Raw genomic sequence first — 19434 nt, 5'->3', positions numbered from 1 at the left:
CACCGTCACTGCCTGAGACGCTGGGTCGGAGGCCGCAGCCCTGCTCACCCCCCGCCCTGCCTGCTCCAGCCCACCAGGGGCTTCTAAGAGGTGATGGGCTGTGGGGCCCTGGCTCCCACCCCAGGGGAACGCTGAGGCCGTGGGACAGGCGCTCCCACATCCGGGCGTCTGGAGCCAGACTCCGTGCGCTGCCTGGTGGGAGGTGCCCATAGAGGCACGTGGCCCCCCCCCCCAGGAAGACCACACCTCTGGCTTCAGCAGAATGAATGAGGAGGGGGCTTCACGCTTGGGTGGGGAGAAGGATTTCAGAGCACCCAGGAAGTGACCTAGACCTTGAGCTGCTTTGTCTCCGGAGCCCACGCCGAGGTTAGCCTTTAACCAGCCGGGGGAGGGGCCGGCTTGGTCGATGTGCCTCCCACAGCTGTCACTCAGTGCCATCGCAACACTGTCTCATTTTTCCTAAAAATCCGAGGGACTGGTTGCTCCCGGCCTGGGGGAGACCCAGAGGGTGGCTGAGCCGTCCTGGTGGGTGGCAGCACCCCCCGCCGGCCGCTCGGGTCCCGGGACAGCCCCTGTCCCCCAGTGCCCCCTCTGCAGAGCGCTGAGGCGTCCACGTAGCAGGCGCTGCCCCGCGCCTCCTGGGGTCCCGGTGGCCTTGGATCTGGGGTTTGGCACCGGTGCGGTGGCCGCACGCGGACTCCTGGGCGCCTCTGAACATGGCGTTTGAGGAACTCTTGGAGCGGGCCGGCGGCCTGGGGCTCTTCCAGGCCCTGCAGGTCCTCACCCTCGCCCTCCCCGCCCTCCTGGTGCCCCCACACATGCTTCTGGAGAACTTCTCGGCCGCCGTCCCCGGCCACCGCTGCTGGGCCCAAGCGCTGGACAACCGCTCCCACGTCCCCGCAAACCTCACCCCCGAGGCCCTCCTGGCTGTGGCCATCCCGCCGGGCCCCGACCGGCAGCCGCACCAGTGCCGCCGCTTCCGCCAGCCTCAGTGGCAGCTCCTGGACCCCAACGCCACGGCCGCCAACTGGAGCGAGGCGGCCACGGAGCCGTGCGTGGACGGCTGGGTCTATGACCGCAGCACCTTCGCCGCCACCATCGTGGCCGAGGTGAGGCCTCCCCAGATGGCCGCCCCATGACAGGAGGGGGACCCCAGCGGCTCCCCCCACAGCGAGGGGGGACTGTCCCCCGATGGCTGTGGCAGGCAGGACACCAGGGACAGGGGCTGCGGGGACAGGGCTGGCAGTGGGGGGAGGGGGCAGGAGGACCAATCCTGACCCAGGGGTTGGCGGGCGGGCGGCATGGGTCTGTGGGCGGCCCGGGGTTGGGGAGGGTTCGGGCAAACCGACTCAGCAAGGTTCTGGCCGGGCAGACCTCACCTGGGGCAGGAGGGCGGCGAGGAGCCGGGGAGAGGACACGGCCGGACTGGACGGTGCAGCTGAGGGTCAGGGCTAGGGCCTAACTGACATGTGGCCAAGCAAACAATCCCCTGTCGCCCAACACGTCTGCACGGACCGCCCCGGACTCTGGGCCGGGCTGGGTCACAGCCCACCCCACCCTGCTGTCCCGATGCTGCTCCTGTGGGGGTGGGCGTGGCGGGGGTCCGGTCACTGCTGCCGTCTGAGCCATGAGACACAGCTGTGAGCACAGAGAGGCTCGGTGACTTGCCCAGGGACACACAGCTCCAGCACCGAGGGACAGGAGGCTCCTTCCAGCCGAGGGGTGGGGGGTGGGGGAGATGGACACGGTCCTGTGGGCACCAGGGGAGCCTGGCGGGGGACAAAGGTCCCTGGGTCTGAAGGGACAGGAGCCCAGTGAGGCGGGACAGTGAGGCGGGACGCAGGGACTCGGGCAGGTGGGGTGGGGGTGGGGTTTCTCCCAGGAGCAGAGGGAGCCGGGAGGCGTCCCGGCTGGTGGCCTGGTGGCTCTCATTCAGGCCTGGGGGCTGACCCCTGCGGCCACTGCTGCCCGCCCCGGCCAGCATCATTTGCCTGCTCCCTGGGGTCCCTCCTGCCCCTGACCGCGGCCGGGCCCCGCGGAGTACAGCAGGGCTCCGAGCGGGTGCAAGGTCCCGCCGCCAGCAGACAGTGGCCTGGCTCCGGGACTCAGGGGGCCACGGCCACGGCGGCAGGAGCCCCCCCCCCAGGGGCCTCAGCCCCCAGCTCCCGCGTCCCGGGTCTCTCCCTCTTCCAGTGGGACCTGGTGTGCGACTCTGAGGGCCTGAAGCCCCTGGGCCAGTCCATCTTCATGGCGGGCATCCTGGTGGGAGCCGCCGCCTTCGGCCTCCTCTCCTCCCGGTGAGTGTCGCTCTCCGGAAGCAAGTGCAGCCGTGGGGGCAGGGGGACGGGAAGGCCGCTCCGTGCACATCCTGCTCCCTAACGGGGTGCCCACGTGCTCCCTGGCATCCAAACCTCGGTGCCATGTCAGCTTGCACAACGAGAATAACACTTCAGCTGTTGCTGAGCCTGGCTGAGCTCCTACTGTATACCAGGCATGGCACAGCCTGCCCCCTGGCAGCCCCAGGCCCCTGTCTCTCAACCCCAGGCGGGACCCATCCCGGCACCTGGGAGGGCTTCCCGGAGGAAGCGGCGTCTAAGTGGAGACCTGAGGGGTGGCTGAGACTTGGCAGAGAGGGAGAAGAGAGGCCGAGTGGGTGGAATCTCGCGGATCCCAGGGGCCTGGACGGAAGCAAAGGCCAGGGTCTGAGGCGGGGCGGGGGCACGGGGGGCCAGGTGAAGCCGCGTCAGGCCTCCAAAGCCCCCAGCCCCTGCCTCGCTCACGCTCATGCTCAGCCTCGTCTCCTGCCCTCGCCCGCCCCCCACCCCACCCAGGGGACGCAGCGTCTGTGTGCTGGGTTTGGGGAGCTGAGGCAGGCCCCACGTGTGGGGCCCAACCCCTGGCGGCCACTGAGGGACAGCCCTGCCCCCTGCAGCACGCCCTCCCCCTCCTGCCCCTCGGTTTCCCCATGCCCACCCAGCGCACAGCTGTTCCGGGTCCCCCAGGTCCCGACTGCCTCCCTAGTGCACCTGCCTCATGCACCTGCCTCTCGCCTGGCCCCTCCCCGCTCGCCCTCCTGTGAGCTGCCCTGGCTCCTGCTGGCCTCTCCCCCTCCTCAATCCCCCAGGCCTGAGGCCTCCCTGGACGCTCACATGGGCCAGGCACGCCCTGTCCCCAGCAGGGATGGGTGGGCAGGGGGCAGGGGGAGGCCAGGAGCCCCGTGCCTGTGCCCTCAGTCCTCAGAGCCAGGGGGAGCCCGGATCGCACTGGCCAGTGATCCGTGCAGGAGGCCACCTCAGGAAGTGGCGCTGGCCACCGGGAGGAACAGGGGCAGATGGCCGGGGCTGGACGCCTCTGAGCTGGCGGCGTGGGCGAGTTCCACCAGACGCACACACAGGGAGTGGGGAGGGGACAGTGGCTGCTGTCACCGTGGCAGCCTGAGCCTAGGGCAGGGGTCCAGCTCGCAGTCAGGGGCCGACAGCCCGCAGTCCTGGGGCTGCCCGTGCAGTCGGACACATGGCAGGAGTCAGGGCTGAGACCCTCCCGCGGGGGTCGGGGGCCCTGCTCCTGCGCGCTGGACAGACAGGCAAGGCCGGGGCTGCCAGGTCTCTCCTCGGACCGAGACACACTTCAGCAGTAAACACTTCGGGCAAGCGGCCTGGTGGCTGCAGAGGCACAGGGCGCAAAGGCACCAGGCTGAGGGGCCGCGTGGCTCCCGTGGGCCCTCGGCCGCGTGCACAGGTGAGGAGTGGTCTTGCCAGAGGTCGTGTGCACTTGGCCCCTCCGCTACCATCGCTGGCTCCGTGCCTTGGTGGCCATAGCCCAGGAGTCAACAGAAAACCCCCATTGCGTGTCCAGGGCCACCCATGGAGGGCAGAAGGGGGACACCAAAGCCGTATGGGTGCTGTTTTCTGACAGGCAGAGAAAGAGAGCGAGAGTAAGAGAGAGAGACATACAGACAGCCAGCCAGACAGCCGTTGGCTGCTTCACTCCTCAGACGCCCACAACAGCTGGGACTGGGCCAGGCCAAACCCACGAGCCCGGAACGAGGAGTCCAGTCTCCGGCGTGGGTGGCGGGGACCCGAGTTCTGAGCCGTCCTGGCTGCCGTCCCGGCTGTACGTGAGCGGGCAGCGGGCGCTGGAACCCAGGTCCTCGGATACGGGACGCTGGGGTGTTCACCGCTGTGCCGGGCGCTCGCTCCGTGGTCCGTGTTTGTGACCACCAGGCTGCACTGCCCCGGGAGAGCCAGGCCAGCAGCAGGAGGAGCTGCCTGCGGGGGCCCCTCTCCAGGCCTCTCCGTGCCCCCACCCCCGCAGGTTGGGGCGGAAGTCCATGCTCACCTGGGGCTGCCTGCAGGTGGCTGCGAGCGGCACAGCCACCATCTTCGCCCCGAACTTCCCGGTCTACTGCGCCCTCCGGTTTCTGAGCGCTTTCGGGCTGGCCGGCCTCATCCTGGCCTTGATGACACTGCGTGAGTGCCGGGTGGGCCTGTCCTGCCTGGGGTGGGGTGGGGGTGACGGCAGGGGTGGGGCCTCACTTGGCCTCTGCCCTGCCTTGCAGCCGTGGAGTGGACCACAACCCGCAGGCGGGCCGTCACCATGACGATCCTGGGATGCACCTTCAGCACCGGCCAGATGGCCCTGGGCGGCCTGGCCCTCGCCCTGCGGGACTGGCGCGCCCTCCAGCTGGCCCTGTCCGTGCCGCTGTTTGCTGCCGCCCTGACGTCCTGGTCTGTGCTACCCGGGGCGTCTTCCCGTGGGACGGCTAGGGTGGGAGGCCGTCCCCTCACCCATCGCCCTGGCTGGCCCCAGGGACCCGAGGTGCAGGCAGGGCACAGAGACACAGAGCGAGCCTGTTAGCCGAGCCCCGCAGCTCCCAGCCAGCCCGACCGGCAGTCACTGGCCAGCCCTACAGCACGTGATTATTTTTTTTTAATTTTTTTAATTTGAAAGATAGAGTTGAGAGAGAGAGAGAGAGAGAGAGAGAGAGAGAGAGGGCTTCCATCCTCTGGTTCACTCCCCAAACGGCTGCAATGGCCACAGCTGTGCCCATCCAAAGCCAGGAGCCAGGAGCTTCATCCGGGTCTCCCATGCAGGTGCAGGGGCCCAAGCACTTGGGCCATCCCCCACTGCTTTCCCGGGCACATTAGCAGGGAGCTGGATGCGAAGTGGAGCAGCCAAGATTCAAACAGGCACCATATGGGATGCCGGCACTGCGGGCGGTGGCTTTACCCGCTACACCACAGCACCGGCCCCTGGAATGGTGATTTTAAAGCAAATATGTAACTAGACGCCAACACTGGAAAGTCAGACAGTGTCTGAAAACAAGCGAGAATGAAGAAAAGCAATATTTTATCTTCTCTTAAAAAACTGGAAGATCCAGGGGCTCCAGTCGAGCGGCAGCTGCTTCCCCGGCCCCTGGGCTGAGGCTGTGGCCCTGGACCCTCCTGCACACCCCATCGGCCCCCCGACCCGTTGCCCTGCTGCACAGCCCCGCGAGTCGGCGTGCATGAGCGCCGAGCTTGGGTGTGAAAGCGTCAGCAGCTCTCTCTCCGTGGGTGCTGCAAACCCCCGAGGTCTGGAGACGCCTCCTTGAGTGGGGACCGGGGAGAGCGGGCCGAGGAGTAGCACAGACCCGTGGCCCCCTAAGTTCTCTTGTGTCCTGAGCCGGAGCCCAGCGGACCTGGGCTGGGACAGCTCCAGGCAGGAGCGTGGAGAATCAACAGCACACACACGTCTTCTGCTGTGTCCTGGGCCTCTGCCCTAGGCCGGGAGACCCGACAGCCCCCAAACGAGAAGCCCCTGACCACGAGGAGGTCACAGCACATAACCAGCATGGAGGAAGGCCGTCCCGGGGTGACCCTTCCTGGGCCACCCCAGTCACCATGATCGGGCTCAGAGAGGCCAACACACCTGCCCGAGGTTGCCCCGGCTCAGCTGTGATGTCTTACGTGGGGTTAACAAAAAAACCCCAAACTCAGAACCGTGTGGCCTTTCTGTCACAGAATGACCCCAGCCCCACTGGAGTAGCGGGCGGCTCTTGGGACACCCACGGCCAGGCAGCCCGTGCCCTGCAGGCAGGTGCCCGACAGCCCGAGGGCCCAGAGGGGGGCATCGGAAGAAGTTGGCTGGATTGCGAGTCTGCCAGCCTGGCTCGAGCCGCACAGAGGGACGGCGCACGTGGAGGGTCCCCTGCCCACCGCCTCCCCCCACGGACTGGGGGGAGTGCCCATGTGCATCACGATGGCACAGACCCAGCCCAGCCCCCGCTCCTTCCCAGGTGGCTGCCCGAGTCTGCCCGGTGGCTGATCATTATGGGCAAACCAGACCTAGCACTGCGCGAGCTCACCAAGGTGGCCAGAATCAATGGGCACAAGGAAGCCAGAAAGACACTGACCATGGAGGTGAGACACTGCTGTCTGTGCCTCGGAGTGACTTGACCCAGGAAGGCCAGCCCCAGAGGTACTGTCAGGGTGACCACGGCCAGCGACCCCACGGCCAGCCCTGTCACCACCTTCACCACCACCATCACCTCCACCATAACCACCACCACCACCACCTCCACCACCTCCACCTCCACCACCACCACCACCTCCACCATCACCACCATCACCACCATCATCACCTCCACCATCACCTCCACCTCCACCATCATCACCTCCATCTCTACCTCCACCACCACCACCTCTGCCACCACCATCATCACCTCCAACACCACCACAATCACCTCCACCACCACCACCATCACCTCCATCATCACCACCATCACCATCATCACCACCTCCACCACCATCACCACCATCACCACCATCACCACCTCCATCACCATCACCACCTCCATCACCACCATCACCACCATCACCACCACCACCATCACCATCATCACCACCTCCACCATCACCACCAACACTACCATCACCATCATCATCACCTCCATCACCACCATCACCATCACCACCATCACCTCCATCACCATCACCTCCACCACCACCTCCACCACCACCACCATCACCACCACCATCACCTCCATCATCACCTCCACCTCTACCACCACCACCACCATCACTATCACTGCCACCATCTCCATCACCACCACCACCTCCATCATCACCACCATCACCATCATCATCACCATCACCACCACCACCACCATCACCATCATCACCATCATCATCACCATCACCACCACCACCACCATCACCACCACCGCCACCAACACCATCATCATCACCATCACTATCACTGCCACCATCTCCATCACCACCATCACCTCCATTACCTCCATCACCACCACTATCACCTCCACCACCACCATCACCTCCATCACCACCACCACCACCATCACCACCATCACCTCCATCACCACCACCACCATCACCACCACCATCACCACCACCACCATCACCTCCACCACCATCACCTCCATCACCACCACCACCACCATCACCACCATCACCACCATCGCCTCCATCACCACCACCACCATCACCATCACCACCATCACCACCACCACCACCATCACCTCCACCACCACCATCACCTCCATCACCACCACCACCACCATCACCACCATCACCACCACCACCACCATCACCACCATCACCACCATCACCTCCATCACCACCACCACCATCACCACCACCATCACCACCACCACCACCACCATCACCTCCACCATCACCATCACCTCCATCACCACCACCACCACCATCACCATCATCACCATCATCATCACCATCACCACCACCACCACCATCACCACCACCGCCACCAACACCATCATCATCACCATCACTATCACTGCCACCATCTCCATCACCACCATCACCACCATCACCTCCATCACCACCACCACCATCACCACCACCATCACCACCACCACCACCACCATCACCTCCACCACCACCATCACCTCCATCACCACCACCACCACCATCACCACCATCACCACCATCACCTCCATCACCACCACCACCATCACCATCACCATCACCACCATCATCATCACCTCCATCATCACCACCATCACCATCACCTCCATCATCACCTCCATCACCTCCATCATCACCACCTCCACCACCTCCATCATCACCTCCACCATCACCTCTATCACCACCATCACCTCCATCACCACCATCACCATCACCACCATCACCACCATCACCGTGTCTCCCCCAGGTAAGCAGACTCAGTGCACAGACTGCACACTCACCTCCTGGGACTGCTCGGTGCCCTGGGGTAAAACCAGGCTGCGCTTACTTAAAGGCGGGCATTGGAGGAAGCAAGTGTCGGCAGAGGACTTGCTGCCGGGGCCGGGGACACAGCCTGCGGAAGCCTCTGCACTGCCCCCGCCCCAGCCAGAGGCCTGGCCGGCACCCCCACCACTCCGCCCGCCCAGCCGGGCCATTCACCTGCCCGCTCCCTGTGCCCCTGTTCTCCCCGGAGGTGCTGCTGTCCAACATGGAGGAGGTGGCCTCCGCGAAGGCCCACAGGTCTGTGCTGGACCTGTTCCGAGTGCCTGAGCTCCGCCGCAGGACCTGGACCCTGATGGCGGTGAAGTAGGCTGGCTGGGACTGCGGAGGGTGGGGTGGGGAGGGGGGCAGGGCTGGGGCTGGGTGGGGTGGGTGGGGTGGGGGAGGGGGGCAGGGCTGGGGCTGGGTGGGGATGGGGAACGGGGGCGGGGATGGGGACAGAGGCAGGGACGGGAGACAGGGCTGGGGACAGGGGGACAGTCTGGGGTAGGGGCAGCACTGGGGAGACAGGGCAGGGCTGGGGACAGGGGCAGGGCTGGGGGGCAGGCTGGGGATGGGGTAGGGATGGGGGGCAGCACTGGGGAGACAGGGCAGGGCTGGGGGGCAGGCTGGGGATGGGGTAGGGATGGGGGAGAAGGGGCAGGGATGGGGGACAGGGCTGGGGACAGGGGGACAGTCTGGGGTAGGGGCAGCACTGGGGAGACAGGGCAGGGCTGGGGGACAGGGCTGGGGACAGGGGCAGGGCTGGGGGGCAGGCTGGGGATGGGGTAGGGCTGGGGGACAGGGCTGGGGACAGAGGAGGGACAGGGGGACAGTTTGGGGATAGGGGCAGCACTGGGGAGACAGGGCAGGGATGGGGAACAGGGCTGGGGACCGGGGCAGGACGGGCGATGTGGGGAACAGCTTGGCTCGGGCTCAAAGGACGTTCTAGAACCTTCCATGGAAACAACTGGGTTAACCACGGATGGCAACAAAACCCAACGGGAAGCCAGCCAAGACGTTCCCCCACATCGCCCGTGAGAACTTCAGAACTTCAGGGTGGGGACCCCAGACATAGACTGACAAGTAGAGACAGAGAGAGCTCTCCCACCTGCTGGCTTGTTCTTTAATGTCTACCACAGACAGGGCCAGGCCGCCTCAAAGCCAGGCGCTGGGAGCACCACCCCGGTCTCCCGCGTCGGTGCCAGGACCCCAAGTCCTAGGGCCCTCACCGGCTGCCTCCCCGGGCGCCCCCCGCAGGGAGCTGCGGTTGTGGGCAGGGCTGGGACTCGAAGCCCAGCTCTGCCTGCTCCCTGGGGACCTTGGGGTGGGCCTCGAGGGGGCGGAGCCTGGGGCAGGTGTTGGGGGCCCGGCTGCCCTGGGGGCGGAGCCTGGGGCAGGTGTTGGGGGCCCGGCTGCCCTGGGGGCGGAGCCTGGGGCAGGTGTTGGGGGCCCCCCCGGCTGCCCTGGGGGCGGAGCCTGGGGCAGGTGTTGGGGGCCCCCGGCTGCCCTGGGGGCGGAGCCTGGCACCCGCCCTGTTCCCTGTTCCGCAGCTTCACCCTGACCGTCTCCTACTACGGGCTGGTCCTGGACCTGCAGAGCCTGGGGAGCGACATCTTCCTCCTGCAGATCCTCTTCGGCGCCGTGGACTTCCTGGGCCGGGCCGCCACCGCCTTCTTCCTCAGGCTCCTGGGCCGCCGCCTGACCCTGGCCGCCTCCCATGCCCTGGCCGGCTCCTCCATCCTGGCCAACGCCCTGCTGCCGCGAGGTGAGGCGGGGGCCGGGAGGGCAGCCGGGCCCTGCCGGCCTGGGTTCCTGCCCTGGGCGCCGCCCCCGGCCCGGCCAGGCCGCAGCTCAGCCCCTCACGCCCTCCTCCGCCTCCGCCCAGACTGGCCGACGCTGCGCGTGGCGCTCGCCGTGCTGGGCAAGGGCTGCTTCGCGACGGACTTGACCTGCCTGTCCCTGTACAAGAACGAGCTGTTCCCCACCTCGCTGCGGTAGGCGGGGCCGCGCGGGGAGGGCGGGGCTGCGGGGGGTCGGGGTGCCAGGGGTCTGGAGCCAGGGGGACTCCTCCAGAGCCCCCTCGGGAACGCCTCCTGTGTGGCCAGGACCTCCCCTCCGGGCCCAGGGAGCTGCCCGTCTCCGCACACCCCAAGGCTGCAGAGGGGGAGATGTCCACCCGCAATTAGCCATGGGGGGGAGCGGGGGAGGCGCTGACTGAGCCGAAGGGCCGGGCTGGGCCGATCCAAAGCCGGGAGCCAGGGCTTCTTCCAGGTCTCCTATGCAGGTGCAGGGGCCCAAGGACTCAGGTCATCTTCTACTGCTCTCCCAGGCCATAGCAGGGAGCTGGATCAGAAGTGGAGCAGCCGGGACTCAAACCGGCGCCCATATGGGATGCCGGCACTGCAGGTGGCGGCTTTACCTGCTATGCCACAGCACCGGCAAATGTGTATTGATTCATTTATATCCCATCAAAATCTAGACTGCTGGACTCTGGTGTCCTAATGACAGAGAGAAAGGAGTGGACCCTAGGCCCTGAAGGGCTATGTGGACAAATCTAGGTGGGCTGTGTCGCTCCCCGTCTTCGTGGAGGAACGACACAGAACCATGCCTAGGCTTCATATCCGAGTCATGGCACCATTATGTCGCTCCCCCTCTTCGTGGGGGAACGACACAGGACCCTGCGCTGTTCTTTCGTCTGCTCGGCCCTCCCCGGGTTTGCTGCTGGTTCTTCCCAGGTTGGCTACCGACCCTTCCACCTCCGTGGAAGGGCGGTTCCCCCTGCCACATTCCCCACTTCCGCGGGGGAGCGGCACACTGCCGGCCGGCTCTCTCGGGGGCTGCACAGGTGTTCCTCAGGTGTTCCCCCTAGATGTTCCTGGTGCATGCCGTCTCTCTCCTCCTTTATAGTCCTCCTCCGCCAATCCTAACTCGGCTGCCCACACGCCGAGTACGCTGCTCTCCTCCAATCAGGAGCAGGTCCTGCAGCTTGTCAAGTTGGTGAGAGGCAGCTGGGTAGAAGCTGTTGCCTCCTCTCCCAGCGCCATATTGTGGGAGAGCAGATGCATAGAATAAGTCTTAATTCCAGTAACTCAGTCCAGTCCGGGTTGCTCCCAACAGGCTGCATGGAGGAGGCGGCATTACGGGAGGCCTTGAACAGGCAGCTCCCTCCCCCATCCCCGGGCACCCCAGTCGCAGCCCGACTGCCCCGCGTGCCGACCCAGTGGCGGCCGTGACGGGGCCTGCACCGCCCTTGCTTGCAGGATGACCGCAGATGGCCTCCAGCAGTCGGTGAGCCGGCTCGGGGCCATGCTGGGCCCCCTGGTCAGGATGGCCCGCCAGGCCCTGCCGCTGCTGCCACCGCTCTCCTACGGCCTGGTCCCCATCGTCTCCAGCCTGGGAGTCCTGCTCTTCCTTCCGGAGACCCAGGGACTTCCGCTCCCCGACACCATCCAGGACCTGGAGGGCCAGTGAGTGACCGAGGCCGCGGGGGGGAGGGGACGTGGAGGGTGGAGGGAGAGGGGAGGGGCAGGGGGAGGGGGGAAGAGGAAAGGGTGGAAGTGGAGGGGGAGGGGGTGGGGTGGGGTGCAGCGGGCACTGAAGCCCCACTCCCAGGCTCCCCGCTGACCCCAGCTCTGCCCCACGCCCCCGAGTGCGGCCGCTCGGTCACAGGTCATTGCTGTCTCTTTGCATGTTCCAGGAGATCGGCCAAGGCCAGGGGCAGCAGGCGCGAGGTGGCTGTGATGGAAAGCACCTGGCTGTAGGGTGGCGGCCTGCTGGAGGAGCTGGGTGGAAGTGGCCGGCGACTCCCGGACCCCACTCGGCAGGGTGGGCGTGGCTCTGCTGCTCGCCCGCCGCCCTGTTCTCCCCCACCTTGCCCGGTCCGGCAGCAGCCTGGGGCAGTGGGAGGCGCCTGCCCCGCATGACCCTTCCCAGTGCCCCCAACTCAGCCTGGGGCTCCAGGCTCACCCCACCCCCATGGAGCCCTCATCTCTAAGTGGGAGAGGCTGTGGGGTCTCCGATCTCTGCACAGGTCACAGTTCAATAAATGGAGCCTGCCCCAGGGTCACCAGGTACAGGCGTCCAGGTCGTGCCCACCCCAAAGCTGACTCCCACCCTGGCTGCCACCTCCCATCCAGGGCCGTGGGCCTCCTGCCCTGGCTGTGGGTGGCCACACTCCTGGCCCCTAACAGGGGCGAGATGAGGCTGTCGGCCGTTCAGTTGTCACCTGTATTCACTGTGCGGGGAGGACCACACTGGCACCCAGGGACAGAGTGGCCCCGGGGGCGGGGGGAGGCAGAGTTCCTGGCATCCGGAGGGCGGGGTGGCTCCCGAGGCAGCACGTGATTGACAGGTTTGCAGACGGCTACAGACTGAAGCAAACAGGGCAGGGACGACAGAAACCACACTCGGTCCCCTCTGAGTCCCTCCCACCTGGCACACACCCACTCAGTGTCACCTCAGAGCCCCAGTCCACCTCCTTCTTTGCTTCGGGGGCCCGGCCGGTCCTTGCCACCATCGTGCCTGGTCCCCGGCGTCCGGGGAGAAATAGAAAAACGAGAAAATCAACACGACCTAAAGCTGATGGAGAAGACGGAGATTTCTAAAGAAGATAACCCATCAGCAGTGCAAGGAGGAGACAGGAGGCGCCACTACAGACCCCACAGACGCGCAGCTGGGGCTGAGGGCAGGGCCAGCGGGATTTTACCAATACATCCAACACAAATGTCCCGGGTGACGCAAACGGCCACGCTCATGGAAGAGGGTGGGTGGGACCCTAAATGCCTGCACAGATTCTAGAAACGGAACAAATGGCTCCCAACCCCCCACAGGGAAAACTGGGCTCACACGGCTGCACCAGTGAATCCCACCAAATGTTTGAGCAGGAAATGAAAACAATTCTACGCAAAACCATCCAGAACATTGAAAAAGGGGCACCACTCCCCTCACTCATCCCACAAAGCCAGCCTCCTCCCGAAACCAGAGCCAGAAAAAAATTAAAGCAAGGAACACAAAAACCAGCATGGACAAACATAGAGAAATCCTGACGTTAATTAGCTGAATACCACAATCTGCTTAGTAAAGGGGCAATGCATTGTGACAGGTGGACTTCGTCCCCAGGGGTTTGACATCTGAAAGTCAAGGTTACCAAGTTCGGTTATTAACAGGACAGAAAGGGGACGAAGGTCTGTTCATCCTACTAGATGAGAAAGACAAAGTCGGAATACAGGGAGCTTCCTTGGCCCGGGCAGGGTCTCCTGTCACCCTACTTGGTGGTGGGAGATTGGACGCTTCCCCCAGGGGATGGGAGCGAGGCTGGACGTCCACTCTCTCCACCTCCAGTCATCCCGGGTTCTCACTGGAGCAAGAAGGCACCGCAGGGTGTTTATGAAGGTGACAGAAGCGTCTGTAGAACCCCCTAAGGAACACGCAGGGCCGCTCCGGGATCTTACACATGGTTTAGCAGACTTGGAACACACTGGGCCAATGCCTGAACATCTCGTCTGTGTACAAATGACTACCCCCAAATTGGGCATTTTTATATAATCTCATTTACCAACAGCGTGGGAGAGGGGGAGGGGACACCTAGGAGCAACTCACACCAAATCAACCCAACTCATACCAGATCAACCCAGCTCACACCAGATCAACCCGACTCACACCAAATCAACCCAACTCACACCAGATCAACCCAATGCACACCAGATCAACCCGACTCACACCAGATCAACCCGACTCACACCAGATCAAGCCAACTCACACCAGATCAACCTGACTCACACCAAATCAACCCAGCTCACGCCAGATCAACCCGACTCACACCAGATCAACCTGACTCACACCAGATCAACCCGACTCACACCAGATCAACCCAACTCACACCAGATCAACCCAATGCACACCAGATCAATCCAACTCACACCAGATCAACCCAGCTCACACCAGATCAACCCGACTCACACCAGATCAACCCAACGCACACCAGATCAACCCAATGCACACCAGATCAACCCAACTCACACCAAATCAACCCAACTCACACCAGATCAACCCAACTCACACCAGATCAACCCAATGCACACCAGATCAATCCAACTCAAACCAGATCAACCCAGCTCACACCAGATCAACCCGACTCACACCAGATCAACCCAACGCACACTAGATCAACCCAACTCACACCAGATCAACCCGACTCCCTTCAATCCAAAAATTAACTTTGTGTCCTAGATCTAAGAGCTGATATGATAACATTTTTAGAAGAAAATTCTAAGAGCCTCAGGTTTGGCAAAGATTTCTTACAAAGGACACAAAAATATGAAGCATGACAGAAAACCTGCTCGATGGGACTTCACGAAAACCGGAGAGTTTTGCTGTCGGAAAGACGCTGCTACAAAAACGGAAGAGCAGGCCGCAGCTTGGGGTGCCTGGGTGGGCCGGGCTCTGCCTCCCCTTCCCATCCAGCTACCCACAATGCTCCTGGGAGGAGGGCTCGAGGGCGGGGCCCCTGCCACTCACACGGGAGACCCCGGTGGAGCCGCCGCCTGCGCCGCCTGCCGGCTTGAGCCTGGACCAGGCCCGGCTGTCGCGGCCATCGGGGGAGTGAACCAGTGGATGGAGGACATCGGTCGCTCTGCCTCTCTCTGCCGTTCAAATCAATAAACTAAATCTTGAAAAGAAACGGGAGCGGACTCCAAGCAGAGCTCCATGCACGAATGTTCACGGCAGCTCCGTCTGCAGCCACCCAGGCCTGGGGGCGACCCCAACGCGGGTCAGCAGGTGACTGCACGAACCCGCTTTGGGGCAGAATTTATGGAAAATTCTAGAGCCACACAGGGGTCGTAGGGACAGAAAGCAGGGTGGGGTCTGCCCACGGCCGGGGAGACGAGGGAGGCGATGACGCTGCCCCCGCTCCTGGTTACCAGGATGACCTCGTGGGGGACACGTGCGCCCCAAACCCAGGAAGCTGCCCGCTCAGGGACACTCAGGGAAACCTAGGAGTGAGAAATCGCAGGGGCGGGGCCTGGCCTCGTGGCTAGGTTAGTGCTGGCTAGCAGCCCCTCTCCCTTCCCCTGGGGTGCCTGGTTCAACGCCCAGCTCTCCTCCCGACCCCAGCCCCCTGCTGACGCAGGCCCCGGGAGACAGAAGTGAGGGTTCTGCCGGTGGGTCCCTGCCACCTGCGTGGAGGACCTGGATGGAGTTCGGGGCTCTGGCTTTGGGCTGGCCCTGCCCCGGCCACCACCGTCATCGGGGAAGTGGACCTGCAGGGAGTCGCGTGCTCCAGGTCACTCAGACACATCAACACAGTTAGGAGCACAGGTGAGGCGTGCCGTCAGCAAGGCGCCGTGAAGCCCAGCCCGGCTGCTGACCTGGAGCCTCGCGGGGCGTCCCCTCCTGCCCCTCCCCTCTGAGGTCACCACTGTCCCGGGTTCTCCTGAGTGCCTCACAGATGCCCTTCCAGGAGGGGACGTGGCCACCTCCACGGCAAACGCACACAATGGAAAACCCAGCTGGATCGCAAACAAAAAACTTGCACCGAAAAAAAGAAAAAGATTCATTTATTTATTTGAAAGTCAGAGTTACACAGAGAGGGAAGGAGAGGCAGAGAGAGAGAGAGAGAGAGAGAGAGAGAGAGAGGTCTTCCATCCACTGGTTCACTCCCCAGCTGGCTGCAACGGCCGAAGCTGAGCCAAACAGAAGCCAGGAGCCGGGAGCTTCTTCCAGGTCTCCCACGCAGGTGCAGGGCCCCAAGCACTTGGGTCACCCTCCACTGCCTTCCCAGGCCACAGCAGAGAGCTGGATCAGAAGTGGAGTAGCCTGGCCTTGAATGGGCGCCCATGTGGGATGCCGGCACGGCAGGTGGCGGCTTTACCCACCACGCCACAGCGCCAGCCCCTGAGCGTATATTTTAGCACTACTTTTCCAAGAGCTGTTCGCAGTGCCCCCGATGTCCCTGGACAGAGAGCTGCATGGTCGATGCCAGCATGGGTGGGGTCCCGGGTCTCCCGCCACCCCTTCCTTCCCCCCATCTGAGCGGCCGTGGCTCTGCGGGAGGCGGATGAGGGTGCACAGGCCAAGTGCTGCCTCCAGAATTAGATCCCAGGGTGCAGGGACTGGAGGGGCCAGGCACGTGGGGGAGGCTCCGAGGGAGGGGGCAGGGAGAGGATGGGGCGAGCAGAGTGGGGAGAGGGCAGATGAGGAAGCAGCGGGCTGCCCAGCACTGGAGGCCTGCTTGGGTCTGGCCAGAGACTTAGAGCAGGGCTGGCAGCTGGGCTGCGGGTGCCTCTTTGCCAGCCACAGTCAGCTGCTCGGGGGGCAGGCCTGGGGTCGTCAGAGGCCTGGAGTCCCACGGTGCACGTGCCGGCTTCAGTCACAGCTCCCGGGAAACCTGGCAGACACCCCCTCCCCCACATGCCTGGCGGTGCCTGCGAGATCAACAGCCCTGCCCAGGCACCCGGATCTGATGGCTGACGAGGGCCCGGGGGCCGGTCTTCTACTGGAAACCCCCAGCCCCGGCTACGCGTGAGGGAGACGTCACACAACCCCAAAGCAAGGCCCTTTCTACCCAACGCTGACCACTGCGCGAGGTTGCGGGCTTGGCGCTGTGGTGCGGCAGGAGCTAAGCTGCCACTTGCAAAGCCGGCGCCCCCTCTCGGAGTGTGGCTTGAGCCCTGGCTGTTCCGCTCCCAACCCAGCTCCCAGCTCCCCGTTGATGCATTTGCGAAGGCACGGGTGACGGCAAGCGCGCGGGCCCTGCACCCGCGTGGGAGGCCCGGATGGAGCTCCTGGCTTCTGGCTTCAGCCTGGCCCAGCCCTGGCTGTTGCAGCCATTTGCAGAGTGAACCAGCAGATGGAAGATCTCTGTCTCTCTCTGTCTTTCCCTGACACTCTGTTTTTAAATCAATTAGATAATTAAAATCTTTTTTAAAAAAGAAAAAGCCTGTCCAGTTGTGATGAGGACAGATGGAGAGACTTCCACGGGCTGAAGGAGGTGTAGTGCAGAAATGCAGCGCCGTGCCCTAGGCCGAATCCAGGAATCAAAAGACTACAGGGAAGACGCACGAAATTTGAGTAAAGTCTGGTGTTAGCTAATAGCAGTCTCCTGCAGGGGGCAGTGCAGGGCTCGATCTGCAGGGGGCAGTACAAGGTTCAACCTCCAGGGGGCAGTGCAGGGCGCGGCCTGCAGGGGGCGGTGCAGAGTGCAATCCGGGACCTTGCCAGTGGTGCTCCCTCAAAACCCAGCCTCCGGGCCACCCCAAGCGTGTCAGACATGCGCCTCTTGCAGCCGTGCCGCGGGAGGACACCCTGGCCAGGGCACCTGGGGACAGGCCCGGCACAGCAGGTCACACCACGCCAGCAGTGACCTGGCGGCCCCTGCACAGCAGAGGCGGGAAACCCAGGCCAAGTCCCGCCTCTCCCCGCACCTCTGGGTTCATTCCTTGTGAGGCCCCCACCCCTGGGTGTCCACACCCGGCCTCTGGATCCCGTCCATCACCCGCACAGCATCTGTCTCCGCGGAGCCCGCTGCCCGGCCTTGCAGTGCGGCCCTCGGCTCCCCGCCGCCCAGCACCACCTGCAGGCGGGAATGGCCCCCACCCCGGGGTCCCCAGGGCTCTGCTGGGGCCTGGCTCAGTAGGGTGCAGGAGTTTGCCTTAGTGGCTCAGACGCTGCGCGGGGCGGGGCCCCCACCCACATGGCAGTGCCCGGGATTGGTGCCAGCTTTCTGCTCAGCACACCCCCACCCTGGAGGCAGCAGGTGGTAGGGTTCCTGCCCCCCCACCTCCTCCCCCTGGTCCGGGGGAGGGGCGTGGGCGGCCCCAGGGAGGTGCCTACTGGCCAGTGGCTGCTCTGGCCACCGCCCACTGTCAGCATCTGTAGGTCTTAACCGCTCAGAACCGAATTCCTCAGGGGGCGGGGAGGGAGCAGCCCCAGCTGCGCCACAGCGGGTGACAGGCGCCAGGGACGCGGGGCCATGACAGCGACAGTGAGGGCTGCCCAGGCAGGCCGGGGCCGGGGCGCAGCGGGGGACCGGCACGCGTGTGGCCTCTGCTGCACAGACAACCCCGGGGCCGCTCGCCTGTGGGAAGACAGCGGCCGGCGGTGCACCGGCGCGCGTGTGTGTCCGCACAGGTGCACCTGCGCATGCGCCGTGTGCATCTGTGTGCGTGGAGGCCGGTGACTGACAGCCACGCTTCCAGGATACGACCCGCCCCGAGAGAGGCCCTGCTGGGCGGCGAGGGGGTGGGCGGAGGCCCCGGGAGAGCCGAGGCCACACCCACCCTCGCCCTCACCCCCAGACCCTCCTGGGTGTTGCCCGAATTGGGGGTTGGGGCGGGGGGTCAGCGGCTGCTCTGGCACCTGCAACACAGGCGCTCTTGCTAGAAAACCGAGGCCTTGCCGGCGCCGCGGCTCACTAGGCTAATCCTCCGCCTTGCGGCGCCGGCACACCGGGTTCTAGTCCCGGTCGGGGCGCCGGATTCTGTCCCGGTTGCCCCTCTTCCAGGCCAGCCCTCTGCTGTGGCCAGGGAGTGCAGTGGAGGATGGCCCAGGTGCTTGGGCCCTGCACCCCATGGGAGACCAGGAAAAGCACCTGGCTCCTGGCTCCGGCCGCGGCGGCCATTGGAGGGTGAACCAACGGCAAAAGGAAGACCTTTCTCTCTGTCTCTCTCTCTCACTGTCCACTCTGCCTGTCAAAAAAAAAAAAAAAAAAAAAAAAGAAAACCGAGGCCTCTGCTGGAGCCGCGGGCGCATGGAAGCCACGTGGCAGATGCGGCCCGTTTCCACCGGGCATGGCCTGGCTGTGCAGCCTACGGTTGGGTGCCTGCACGGTCCGACCCCACGTCTAGCCCCGCTCCCCCAGAGCCTGGCTCAGGTTAAACTCCTGGGGGCTGCGGAGACAGCGCCATGGCTCACTTGGTTAATCCTCTGCCTGCGACGTTGGCATCCCGTGTGGGTACTGGTTCTAGTCCCGGCTGCCCCTCTTCCAATCCAGCTCTCTGCTGTGGTCTGGGAAAGCAGTGGAAGATGGCCCAAGTCCTTGGGCCCCTGCACCAGCGTGGGAGACCCGGAAGAAGCTCCTGGCTCCTGGCTTTGGATTGGCCCAGCTCCAGCCGTTGAGGCCATCTGGGGAGTGAACCAGCGGATGGAAAACTTCTCTCTCTCTGTCTCTCCCTTATCACTTCCATCACACAGAGAGAGTGAGGGA

The 19434-nt window shown here is 64.4% G+C and overlaps 1 protein-coding gene across 1 annotated transcript; it reads left to right on the top strand.

The window, feature by feature from the left end:
• Positions 1-301: 301 nt before the first annotated feature.
• On the top strand, positions 302-14876 carry SLC22A11 (solute carrier family 22 member 11). Its single transcript, XM_051833202.3, has 10 exons — positions 302-1109; positions 2194-2297; positions 4315-4469; positions 4559-4727; positions 6278-6401; positions 8443-8555; positions 9782-9996; positions 10117-10225; positions 11492-11698; positions 11929-14876. Exons 1-10 carry the CDS (start codon positions 717-719, stop codon positions 11990-11992), a joined length of 1653 nt encoding a protein of 550 aa, XP_051689162.3. The 5' UTR covers positions 302-716; the 3' UTR covers positions 11993-14876.
• The last annotated feature ends 4558 nt before the right edge of the window (positions 14877-19434 follow it).

Source organism: Oryctolagus cuniculus, chromosome 1, assembly GCF_051225735.1.
Source record: "Oryctolagus cuniculus isolate XC-2025 breed Fujian yellow rabbit chromosome 1, ASM5122573v1, whole genome shotgun sequence".
Taxonomy (NCBI): domain Eukaryota; kingdom Metazoa; phylum Chordata; class Mammalia; order Lagomorpha; family Leporidae; genus Oryctolagus; species Oryctolagus cuniculus.
Note: the sequence above shows the minus strand (reverse complement) of the source record. Positions and strands in the feature narration are given on the sequence as shown.

Excerpts from the sequence above, each read along its gene's own strand:
- SLC22A11 (XM_051833202.3), top strand. The coding sequence starts at position 717 with ATGGCGTTTGAGGAACTCTTGGAGCGGGCCGGCGGCCTGGGGCTCTTC. Across the intron at positions 2,298-4,314 it reads TTCGGCCTCCTCTCCTCCCG|GTTGGGGCGGAAGTCCATGC; the intron begins GTGAGTGTCGCT and ends CCACCCCCGCAG. Across the intron at positions 6,402-8,442 it reads GAAAGACACTGACCATGGAG|GTGCTGCTGTCCAACATGGA; the intron begins GTGAGACACTGC and ends TTCTCCCCGGAG.